The sequence below is a fragment of the Dryobates pubescens genome, chromosome 4, assembly GCF_014839835.1.
Source record: "Dryobates pubescens isolate bDryPub1 chromosome 4, bDryPub1.pri, whole genome shotgun sequence".
NCBI classification, from domain to species: Eukaryota; Metazoa; Chordata; class Aves; order Piciformes; family Picidae; genus Dryobates; species Dryobates pubescens.
This window is the reverse complement of record NC_071615.1, coordinates 5,670,033-5,682,545: the sequence shown is the minus strand read 5'-3', so window position 1 is coordinate 5,682,545 and position 12,513 is coordinate 5,670,033. Positions and strand designations below refer to the sequence as shown.

The following is a 12,513-nucleotide window of genomic DNA, read 5'->3' as shown; positions in this document are numbered from 1 at the left end:
CCAATAAAGTTAATACAGAGATCTTTGTTTGAACTCAGACTAGCAAATGTCAGCCCCTGCTATTTCAGCTGTGACCCAGCAGAAAGAGCTTCCTTGCAAGTCACCAAGTCAGCCACTAAATCCTCAACCTCCCCCCAGGGGAGGTGCTCTCAATCCCATCTTCCCCTCAAGTCCCCTGGCACCATCCTCCTCCAAGCCCCCACAGGTGGGACCCCCCCATGGCCATCCCATTGCATCATATTGTGAGCAGTAGGGGTAGGTCTTCCCTTCTCACAAGCTATCCCCAGTCGTTTGTTCCCCCACAGTAATTACACCAAACACTTGCTCCTCACAGCACAGCAATTGTTTACAAAGAGCAAGGGAAGGAGCTTTCTCCTCCAGATCCATATTTAACAGGCTGGCTATGCCAGCGTAGCAGGAACAGGCTGGGCGTTGAGGGCTGCTACCAGCCCCTGCCCATGGGGACAGCCACCAACCTCCCTCAGCACACTAGGGAAGACCGGTTTGGTTCCCCAGAGGTGGCTGTGTTCAGATAAAAACCCAACAGCTAAATGAGCAGCCTCATCGGAGGCAGCTGGGTCCCCAGCCAGAAGAGGGAAGCAAACTCCCAAGCTAGTACAAGTCCCATACACCATAGCTCCCTTGGCACAGCGCTGGGACCAGCAGCCACAAATCAAGGTGGGAGTTGCTGTTTCACACGGTCTCTTGCCCTCACATGAGACTCCAACAACTACTGCTCAGCTCTGACAAATAGAAGCCAGTCAAAGCAAATCAATCCAAGCACACTGCAGCAGCAGCCAGTGAGGACACGAGGTGCTCTTGCCCTACCAGCCCAGATTCCCACACTCACCCTGCTCCTCTCAGGAGGATGAGGCAGCTCAGCTTTACATCACACCTGAGCTCACTGTCACTTATCCTGATTGCTGCCAGTTACTGGGTGAAAGGTTGAGTTTTGCATGTTCGTGGATGTTTCTATGCTTAACTCCCCACATTGTCCTCTCCCATCTCCAAACACATAGGCGGGCACCTGCTAAGCTTCCTACCATGAAAACAGTCCAAGGTGCAGCACTGCTGCCCCAGTGTAGCCTAGGACCATGGGACCAAACCATGTGAGTCAGGCAAGGTGAAAGCACCTGAGTTTCTTTTTCAACTCATCTCTGACTTCCACACAGAGGATCAGGCACAAAGAACAGTGATAGGGTTTGGAGGATGGGGTGGCCACAGAGCAGTGGCAGCAGTGATGAAGCCATGGCAGCAAAGTGGGAGAATAACCTGCAAGAAGATCCTTAGGTTCAGATGGAGGAGGATTGAGGATGGACCCTGAGCCAACTCACACCCAAGCCATCGCTTCTTGATGTGGGTAAACAGCACCTCAAGCAACAGGTTTCAATCACAACTAGGGCTTAGAAGCATTCTTGATACCAACAGGATTGTCTTCAGACTCTTAAACATGCATACCCTCTGGTCCACACAGTGTCAAGCCACATCCAGGCAAGAAAGCAAAGGCCAGGCTACATGCAGGAGCACACACACAGTTTCCAGATAGCACTCCAGAGGAGCAGACAGAGGCAACAGGGTCAGCACTGACCCAGGCCTTGGAAAGGATGACTTCAGCTTCTCCACTAAACCAACACCTGCTAGCTATCTCCTCCTAATCACCTTCCTTTCAATGTTTCCTCTCTTGCCTAGAGCCAAGGTTTGTGTCCAACATCAATAGCACCACACAGAGCAAACTTTGATTAACACCAGGACAGAGCTGCACTCTTCCCTCAACTCACCAGATCCCACACCAGCAGTGTGCATTGCTGCCATATACTAACATCAACTTCCACTTTATTGCCCTTCTGGTTTTAAAAACACCTCTCTCATAGATCCCAAACCATGCAGCAAAGGGGGATGTAAGAGTTGTAGATCCTTGGCTGGTTGTGTGCTGCTTGCCTGTGAGAGCCATGGTACAAAACTACACAAATGTGGCTTTTATTTATTAGTGCCAAAGGGAACACCAGGCAGAAGGAGAGCTCAAAGGACTCTGGCACTCAGTTAGCCCCATCCAAAAAAAAACCCAAACCAACAAAACATAGCAGGGAAAGTCTCCCTGAAATGTCACTGTTACAATAAATTATCAGGGATTTCTCAAGACTCCTGCTCTCCTGGCTCAAGACAGCTACCTGAGAAAGCAAGTCAGCTTCTGGAGTCTAGCTGAAAGCCAAAATCAATTTCTAAACATCTTCTGAACAAGCCAGAGGGTTATGGACCCACACAAGCCTCTGGGCTGGTGCCTCCCCGTGATCCCTACCACACCACTGTTCTGCCTGTGGACAGGAAGGAGGACAGTGGAGGATTCCTGACCTTGTCTCCTGGAGGGCTCTGCCAATGCTGCTTCCCCTTCACCCCCACTGCCCACACTTTTGACATCATTTTCAGAGAAACATTGCTGTGAGACCTCTACACCCACACATCTTCTGCAGAAACTGGTGACAGATCCCCAGGCAGATGGCTGCTGGCTGGAGTGAGCACCCACTTCTACAGGGCTCATTTTCCAAACACCTTTGTAAAGCTTGGGGCTGATGGTGGCTATGGGGCTCCTCAAGCACATCACAGTCCCTCTCTCTTCATTTCTGCTGTCCACCACGAACAACATGAACAATTCTCACCTCAGGAACATGGAAGACAACACACTGCAGTGATCTCCAACTCTGGCACAATCACAGGCTCCAACCCTATATATGAGTGTGCCAATGCAGATGACAGATAAGACACCTCATCAAGCAGGCAAATCTGTTCAGGTAAGTGTGTTCATACCAGACAAGTCAGTTTTGGGGTAGCAGCTTTAGTTCAATGAACCAGGCTGCAGGGATGGTGGTGCAAAAACCTGCCTGGAGGGAGCTGAGATCTCCATTGCCAGCTGAACCACACCTTGCTGCAAGACACTTCCACTGCTGTTACACATTCTCCATGCCAGACATTACCTGTGAGTTCAGTAATTTTAGTTAAGCCATCTGATCTGGGCACCTAGGTGGCAATATATCATAATCTGGACCTTTGGGGCACTGACCAAAACAAAGACTTTTACTAAGCCCCCAGAGTTGCTAGCAAACAGCAGTGAAGGCTAATGAAAACTCTCCAGCATGCCTAAGTTCCACACAAATGACTTTACTCCAGGTTTTTTTCAAGCCAAAAGGAGTAAACCCTAACAAGAAGCAAGGGCAATGTAAAACAAATAAAGTGCTGAGAGTGCAGAAAGTCTCTTCTCATGCAGCATCACTGCTCCAGAACAATCAATGCTGGCTCTGGAAGGCTTCCACTGCCCAATGGGGCAGAGATTTCTGGTCACCTATAAACAGATCACAATGGCTTTCAAAACAAAAACCTTGATGCAAACTTGATTTTAGCAGTTAAAGAAATAAACAAAGCTAAACAGCAGGTCAACAGCATCCTGGCCTGTATCAAAACCAGTGTGTCCAGAAGTAGGGAAGTGACTGTGCCCCTGTACTCAGCCCTGGTGAGGCCACAGCTTGAGTATTTGGTTCAGTGCTGGGCATCACAGTACAGGAAAGACATTGAGGTCCTGGAAGGGTGTATAGGGAAGAGCAACGAGGCTGGTGAGGGGTTTGAAGGGCATGGCATATGAGGAGTGGCTGAGGGAGCTGGGGTTGATCAGTTTGGAGAAGAGAAGGCTAAAGGGAGATCTTACTGCTCTCCACAACTACCTGACAGGAGGTTGTACTGGGGTGGGTGTTGGTTTCTTCTCCCAAATAACTATGAAAGGGCAAGAGGAAACAGGTTTAAATTGTGCCAGGGAAGGTTTAGATTGGACATCAGAAAAAAATTCTTTACTGAGAGAGTGATGAGGCACTGGAACAGGCTGCCCAGGGAGGTGGCAGAGTCACCACCCCCGGAGGTGCTCAAGAAGCTGTAGATGTGGCACTTCAGGATATAGATTAGTGGTCATGGTAGTTGCTTTACAGTTGGCCTCGATGATCTTAAAGGTTTTTTTTCCAACCTTAATTATTCTATGAACTCAGGAGAAGAGCACTGAGGTGGTATTTTCCCCATCTCACTCATCTGTAGGCACAGCCAGAGATTAGAGAAGTATCCAAAGCAAAACTAGAACCCTTGGGCAATACAGCTGAATTCAGAATTAACTTCCCTACTCAGCACCTTTCACCACCACAGCCCAGAGAACAATGAACTCTGCAGCTTGAACTCAGCATTACCGAAGTCAAGAGCTGCCTATGGAGGAAAAAAAAGGAAGGTTAGACACAGAAAACACTAAACAAGAAGAACTAATAGAAGACAGATTTTAGACAAGTCAAAAGGAGAGCAGATTGGAAATAGGATGGCAGTGGAATGTCATTTAAAGAAAATTAATTAAAACAAATAAATTATGTTTCCTGTAGCCAGAATATAAACATAGGGCTCTGGTTTGAAAATCCCAAGATGCCCTCAACCCAAATAAAAAATCACATGAAGCAGAGCAGTAGCAGGCTCAAAGCAGCCCCAAGAGCAAGAACTCCAGAGTCCCAAAACTTACTCAGATGCCCCTGCTCCACCTTTTGCCTCCAGCCACAGTTATCACCGTATCTATAGCACAATATATTGCTGACCAAGACAAAGACCTGTGAGAAGGTGGCCAACGCACGGCAGAACCCATTAATGCATCCTTCAGCACACTAACGATGGCCTGGCCCTTAATTAGCTGCCTGGCTGCATGCCCCCTTGCACCAGCCGGTGCTTTGCTGGGATGGAGGTTCAACAGATTTTTTCTGTTTGAGGTGATAACAACTAATTAAGAGGGGAGAGAAGGCTCTCTGGAGGTAGGCAAAGCCTTTCTTACCCTGCGGTAGAAAGGCAGCTCATGCCCTAAGATACAGGATACAATCACTGGCATTTTAGTACAATCAACGCAAGCCAAAAGACTTTGCTGCTTCTCGCTCCACTGCCCCAGCCAGGAGAACCTCGTGTTCAGCACTGGAGTTCTGTTGCTATTTACTTTAGGGAAAGATTAAGAGCTTCATAAACAGACTCTGGTCATGCATGTTTAAAAATAACAATAAAAGCCGTTAAAGCTGAAGCCAAACAGCCTCCCACCAACACTCCTCTCCAAGTAGGAAAATTTTTTTCAGTGAAGGCACTAAAACTTGCCAAGGTCTTTGTATTCAGCTTGCAGGTCCCTGCAGCCCCTCTGCTTGCTGCCTGCAGCCCACAGCTGGGCTGCGACCCAGCAGCAGAACCGGACAGAAAACACCATCACATGAAACCTCTTCTGCTTCAAAAAGTCCTTTTCCCTGTAGAAGGTGACTCGAGCTAAACAACGGCTGTGGGATTTATTTCCCTTCTTACCCCTTCCAATCTGCTTTACACCCAGGGAGAAGGAAGGGCTGGCAAATTCTTGGAAGACAAAAAAAAAAGGGGGGGAGGGGGGAATCAGTGTTTAAGTGAGAGGACAATGGAGGTGCTGGAACAAGTTTCCACTTTTAGCTTGAAAATGGAAAGCCCATTTCACGCCATTAGAGAGACAAAGCTCTGGAACAGCTTTCCAGTAGGAGGTAGTGGGGGCAAAAGAGAGAACTATCTACAAGGCAGAGCCCCAGCTCTCCCCAGAGGGGATAGAGAGATGTTGCTGCAGGTGACAACACAAGGTAGGACCTGGTGACAGTCAGTTGTCTTTCCAATCTGTGTTTCTAGGACCGGCGGTTGGACAGGGGGAAGGGGAGAGTTGAGATCTGATCCTTCCAGTGCCCTCCTTAACCCTGAGCAAATGAAGCAATCCCCGGCACGCCTGTGTTTCCTTCTAATCACCATTTTCACTTCATGACATCAAGGGAATGGAAAAGCTTCACCTGCTTTAGAAATGAGACGATGCTGGGCCCGCTGGAAAGGTGTTTACAACCACCTCAGCCACACACCACCCACCCTCAGGCTTTCACGTGTTCTGTTACACCAAAATACCAGATCTGCTCAGCTTTGCAACACAAAGCTCTGATACCAGACTACTGCACACCTTCAGCTCTTCCTCCGCCCCTCATCCCCTCGGAGCCTTGGGCACGGAGACCGACGTAACCCAGGGTCCACGTCCCAGTAATCCATCCCAAATAAGAAAGGTGAAAATGATAAGAACAAGCCACACAAACTGCTGCGGGAAGGTTTTAACTGCAGAATTCCTTTGATGGGATTTCCATTTCTGTCTTCAGAGCTTCCCTGTCCGCCTACGATGTAAAATTATTCTCACTCCGTGGAAACAGGAGCCTAAGCCACAGCAAAACGGAGTAAAGAGAGAAATACTCGAGGTCTTGTTATGGCCTGAGATAACCATCCGTCTCATGATGTGAGGAAAGATTGCCCGAGACAAAGAATCATTTAGCGAGGGGGAAGGAAAAAAAAAAAAGAGCTGAACTGCCACATTAGTCTTGAGGAAGAAAAGATTATTCTAATGCATGGAGAGCCATTACACACCCACAATTCAGTGAGATTGCTCAGTTTGCACTTAAGACTGCATTTACCATGCTGCCTCCACTGTGAAAGCACACAGAATCATCAAAGAATTGCTAGGGTTGAAAGGGACCTCAAGGATCATCCAGTTCCACCTCCCCTGCAATGGGCAGGGACACCTCACACTAGATCAGGTTGCTCAGAGCCACATCCAGCCTGGCCTTAAAAACCTCCACATCTTGAAATCCACCAAAACAAACCAACATGCAGGACCCAGCTCCAGCACAGAAGTACATAATAACAGGGGACCTGATGCCATGGGTATTGACTTCACTACAATGGCTCCTACCCCAGAATTCACTCTCAGATACACAGCTAATGCAATCACAGATCATAGATTTGTTAGGGCTGGAAGAGACCTCAAGGATCATCTAGTGCCAACTGCCCTGCCATGGACAGGGACACCTCACACTACATCAGCTTGCTCAGAGCCACATCCAGCCTGGCCTTAAAAGACTCCAGGGATGAGGCTTCCACCACCTCCCTGGGCAACCTGTTCCAGTGTCTCACCACCTCCATGGGGAAGAACTTCTTCCCAACATCCAATCTGAATCTACCCATTTCTAGGTTTTTTCCCATTCTCCCTGGTCCTGTCATTACCTGACACCCTAAAAAGTCCCTCCCCAGCTGAAACTGGAAGGCCACAATTAGGTCTCCTTGGAGCCTTCTCTTCTCCAGACTGAACAGCCCAAACTCCCCTCAGTCTGTATAATGTTTTTACATTTTTACAACCAAAATGGTTTTTATTCAAAACCACCTTCCATTGCTAATTAAGGCTTTGTAAAGATGCAATTAATAAAAACCTGACTAGCAACTTTAAAACCCCAACCAAACCAAACCAAACTAAAACCCAAACCAAAACCCCCCAAACAAACAAATCTGCAAGTGAAATAAAAAATATGTAACCTCTTAGGTGTTTTTTTTTTCCACTCTGATTTTCAGTATCTACTTTACCATCCATTCCCAGCTGTCATGGTAAAGGCCACTGCAAGCCTGTTCTCCCTACCTGAGACATGCCCTCAAAATCTGGGAGGAATTCTGAGCAGCTCTGCTTTTGCATGACAGATTTTTCTGCTAGACATACACAGTGGTCCTGGGGAAGACGTGGATCTGACCTTCCTGAGCATCACATTCAATTCCACAGTCTGCTCAGCTGCAAGTAAAGATATCCTGTGCAACCAAGGGAGCGTGTCTTACACACAGCAGCCTTGCTTGTAGAACTTGGCCACTTAAATAACCCTCAATCACAATTAAGCGGCAAAAATCTGGCCCAGACCCAGGCAATCAGCAGGTTTTGCTGACATCTCCCCAAAGAGATGCAGTGGCCCTGGAGGGATGAAGGTACTTAGTGTAGGAGGAAAAGAACAGCCTCCCCTGATGCTCCCTGTCCATTCCAAGCTCTGGGCTTTTTTTTTTTTTTGCATGGTCACAGTTTAGCTGCAACGATGCCAAGCTGAGAGCTCTTTTGCATCAGGAACTCAGGATTTTGTTACACAAGTGTCGAAGAGCTGGGACAAGCCTTTATTCCAGGGCTGTGGCTCCAAGCCTCACCCAAATGCCAAAACAGTAACAAAAGAAAACAACCTTTATTAACAGCAGGGAATTAAGAGAAAAAGACTTTTCACTGACTGGCTGATTTCTGAAACAAGTATTTCCAAGAGAGAAAAGAAAAGCCAGCTGCCTTCCAAACACACAGATTAAAGTGACTAAGAGACTTTTCCCCTGTTACATTTATCCAACTCTTTGTTATCAGTATTCCTGAGCTAAATGGCTACCTCTTCACAGAATCACAGAATGGTAGGGATTGGAAGGGACCTTGAAAGATCACCTAATTCAAACCCCCTGCCAGAGCAGGATCACCTAGGGTAGGTCACACAGGAATGCATCGAGGCAGGTTTTAAATGTCTCCAGAGAAGGAGACTCCACAGCATCTCTGGGCAGCCTGTTCCAGTGTCCTGCCACCCTCACAGTGAAAAAGTTTTTCCTTATGTTCCCATGGAGCCTCCTGTGCTCCAACCTGCACCCACTGCCCCTTGTCTTATCGTTGGACACTAAGAGCCTGGCTCCATCCTCCTGACATTCACCCTTCAGGTATTTATAAACATTAATGACTCTAAGCTAAAGAGGCCCAGAACTGGACAGAGTATTCCAGATGTGGCATCACCAGGGCAAAGTAGAGGGGGAAGAGACCCTCCTCCATCTACTAGCCACACCCTTTCTAATACACCCCAGGAAAGCCATTGGCCTTCTTGGACACAAGGGCACATTGCTGGCTCATGGCGATCCTTCTGTCCACCAGGACCCCCAGGTCCCTTTCCCTTACACTGCTCTCCAGCAGGTCAGTCATGGGTCCTGTATTAATGGGGGGTTTCACATGGGAAGCAGCAACAATAAATCAGGGATCCTGACCCTTCTCTTAACCCCAGCTGTACCAGATCAGCACTATGATACACACACATGGCAAGGCACAAGTACGCTCTGCTTTCCTCATCTTCTGTTCATTCCCCTCCTATCTCTTCTTTCATTCTCACTTTATTTTCTCCACCTTAGTACTTTTCCAGTGCCTAGATGTCCACCCAGCCCCAACTCTCACCTTTATCCTTCTATGCTCTCCACTTCTCTGCAAAGAACCTACTCACACCCCAGTCTAGAGGCTCTCTGGACATCTTCCCCCACATTATCTCATACCCAGAAAAACCTGGCCTGCCACTTCTGCCCAGGATGAATAACAGAATTCCAACTGAATATTCTATATATTATCTACAAACAAAAATTACTTAACTTATGCCAAGTTAAGGGTGTCTCAATTTTACTGTCAATCCTAGGTGGATGAGCACATGACAGCATCATGAGCAGCTCTTGTTTGCCAAAGAAACTGAAGCAGAGAGATCACTAAAGAAATTGGGTTGATGAACAGAGTTCCAGTCCCAGGGAAGTAATGCTGTGACAGTTCAGAAGAGAGACTGGGTGTTATTAATATAGGACAACCTATGTTACAAAAGACGCTGGCCCAAATTCTCTCCAAGTTTCAGATTCACCTAAGACATCTCCACAAATGGCACCAAAGGCAAAATACTGGGCTGTTGGTTTAGAAGCCCTCTTGGAGCCTTTAACACCATCCCTCTTTCCCTGACGTGAGCTATTTTACTGACCTACAGCTTCATCTCCATCCTGCTGATGCTGAGAAACTTCCCATTTTGCAGAGGAGCTTTATATTACACACAGGGCAAGGGAGAATTACCCCATCGATCTGAATGGCCCAGGGTTTTAGAGGTCTTCTCCAGGAAGAAATAATGTAGACAGACACCTATTCAGTAAGCCCAAGCTGCGTTCAGCAAGATACCCCAAAGGTGGGCTGGTACAGTTGCACAGCAACACCAGCCAGCAGATGGGTGGGAGCAGGCAGAGCAGCGCAGCGCTGCAAAGCAGTCCACACCATGCAGAAAGTTCTTTGTCCTTTCCAGATGGGTTCCAGGGGACATAACACATCTGAAAGTGAACTGCAGTGTCCTGAGTTGTAGGTTAGGGACATAAAACGATTATTAATGGTAAGAGCAAGGATGGTGGCATCCACCAGATCTTGAAATCCTAAATAAAACAATAGCTGGAAAAATAAGGTTCAGCTGATGTGCTGGGTTTCCTCTAACCTACAGAACGACAGAGGCTGAAAAGAACATCCTTTCTCCACACCTCTTCAGAGCCATCCTGCTCAAGCTAATACAAGTGTAGGTGTTTCTACAGGGTGCTTTTTTTAAAAACAAAAAGGAAAGTTATTTGCTATGCATTTTTCTAAGCTTCTTCACAAAGGCAGGTCCCCCCACACCACACAGACCCTGCTCAGTAAAAGGAAAGGCTTTCCCATGCTCATATTCCAACCTCGACAATGCACTATCCAAAGAGGAGGAAGGTACCCCCAGATGAGATTTCCTCCCCTCTGCACACCGAGAGGACTCCAGATATTTCGGCACCGTCCTCTGCATGGCAGCGCGCAAGGCTGGCACCCATCGATGGCACGCTGGGCAAAGGTTGGTGGGCAGGTTGCCCACGGCAATACCTCTGCTTCCCCCCATCTGTTTGCTCACTGATAGGGCAGGAACAGCGACAAAACCCACGTTGTTGGCGAGGGGACACGGTGGACAAGCCATCACAGGGCAACCTCCGGCGCACAGCCTCCCCCCAAGCCGCCCGCTCGCTGCCGGGTTAACGACACCCGGGCTGCACTGCAGACCGCGGGGACCTGCCGGGGATGACATCAGCGCTGCCACGGCCGGGCGAGGAGCCGGGCTGGGAGGCGGCGGCCGGGGGGAAACACCTCAGCCGGGGCTGGTCCGCGGGTACCGCGACAGCACATCCCCATCCCTCCACCCTGCCCCGAAGCATCCCTGCTGCACTCCCGCTCCGGGGTGTACGGGAGGGTCGAGGCGCAGCCCCCGCCGTGCCTGGAGCGGACAGACCCCCACCCTGCCGCTGCCTCCGTGCCATGCCGTGCTGTGCCGTGCCATGCCGTGCCGTGCCACGCTGTGCGGGCAGGTGCGGCCGCCGCCCGCGCCCCCCGCCTCGCCCTGCCCTTACCCGGGGCGGCGCAGTCGGCGCACGCCGCGTTGCCCGGCCGTTGGAGCAGCTCCAGCAGCGCTTTCCTGCTCTTCTCCTTCGCCATGGGGGCGGCGGGCAGCGGGGCGGACAGGAGGTGCGGGGCTCCGCTCGGCTCCGCCGCGGCTAAAGCAGCTTCATGGCGCGGGGCGGGGGGCGCTGGCGAGGCGGGCGGCGCGCCCGGGCTGCTCCATGCGGCCCCGCTCGCCCCGCGCAAGGTGAACGCCTCCGGCGGGCCGGGTCGGGCCGGGAGGGGACGCACCGAGGCGGATTTTGCCCTGGACGCCTCCTTATCCCGCTGCTGCTGCCGGAGCTGGAGCCGCCCGTCCGGGCACCGCGCCGGTTCCGCCTTCCGCCGGGCCCGGGGGGCTGGCGACTCCATGAGCCGCTCGCCCGCGACCTCCAGCGGCAGCTCGTCGGCGGGGCGACCCGTCCCCGTGGGGTGTCCCCGACCATCAGGGCATTCCCCCCCACACCCCTACCCGGGTGTCCCTAGCCCCCTGGGAGTCCCCATCCTCCGACGCGCTCCCCATTCCCCGGCGGTACCTTCCCAGGTTTAGTTTGGGGGTGACCGTGATGCGCCCTGGCTTCACCACCCGGGGAGGAGATGATTTTGCCCACGATGTGGGAGCTAGCATGGCAATGGGGAGGGAGAGGTCCGGGGGCCTTTCGGGCATAGATTGTGGTGCACAGCACCCCAGAACTCGTTGAGGGAGGCCTCGCCACTCAAGAAACGTGGCTGGCGCATGAGCTGTGCTTTTGGGGCACATCTTTAATGTTGCTGGCATTTAGAGGTACTCATAAATGGTGAACTGATACCCACTCATCCTCCAAAATGCTCCTTCTTCATCACCACCTTCCAATGTCTGCATCTTGGCAAGACTGTCCTCCAAGCATCTTCCCGTGCTTTTCACACCCCTCCATGGTGCTGAGGAAGTACTGGGGAAGAAAATAACCCTCGGGGCAGGGTCACAGTTTCCCTTTGTCATCATGGCTGTGTTAGCAGGATGGAACAGAGGGCTGCAGCAACTTGGACCATCTCATGTCACCTTACAGGGCACAGCCCTGTCTGTTTTGCCAGCTAAGCATTAGAAAGTGATTCAAGTGGGTAAAATGGGAAGCCTTTGGCCAAGGAGGAGTTCAGAACTGTGCCTCATTTGCTGCTGCCCTAACCCCAGCTGAAACCTTCCCCTTAGGCATGGGTCACAAGCATCTGCAGCACTGCTATGGCCTATTTGTGGTTCATATAGCTCTGCTTACAGAAACAGCTTTGGTTTTGCAAAACAAGTCCCCCATTCAAATTGCCCATCTCTGCTTCCTCAAAAAGAGCAGAGCACCGTCCTCCAAGCTCAGCTCACACTGTCCATGCTCCCCACAAGATTCAGGGTGTGCATGAGCATCTGCAGGAGGAGGCTGCCCACAGTTCCTGAA

General features: G+C 50.4%; 1 protein-coding gene across 1 annotated transcript in view; it reads right to left on the bottom strand.

Moving 5' to 3' along the window:
- The window catches only part of ADAP1 (ArfGAP with dual PH domains 1), a 70,143-nt gene extending 58,753 nt beyond the window's left edge, over positions 1-11,390 (bottom strand). Inside the window, exon 1 of the mRNA XM_054180376.1 lies at positions 11,065-11,390. Coding sequence (XP_054036351.1) covers positions 11,065-11,149 — 85 coding nt within the window. The 5' untranslated portion in view covers positions 11,150-11,390. The remainder of the gene's footprint in view (positions 1-11,064) is intronic.
- Positions 11,391-12,513: the final 1,123 nt, after the last annotated feature.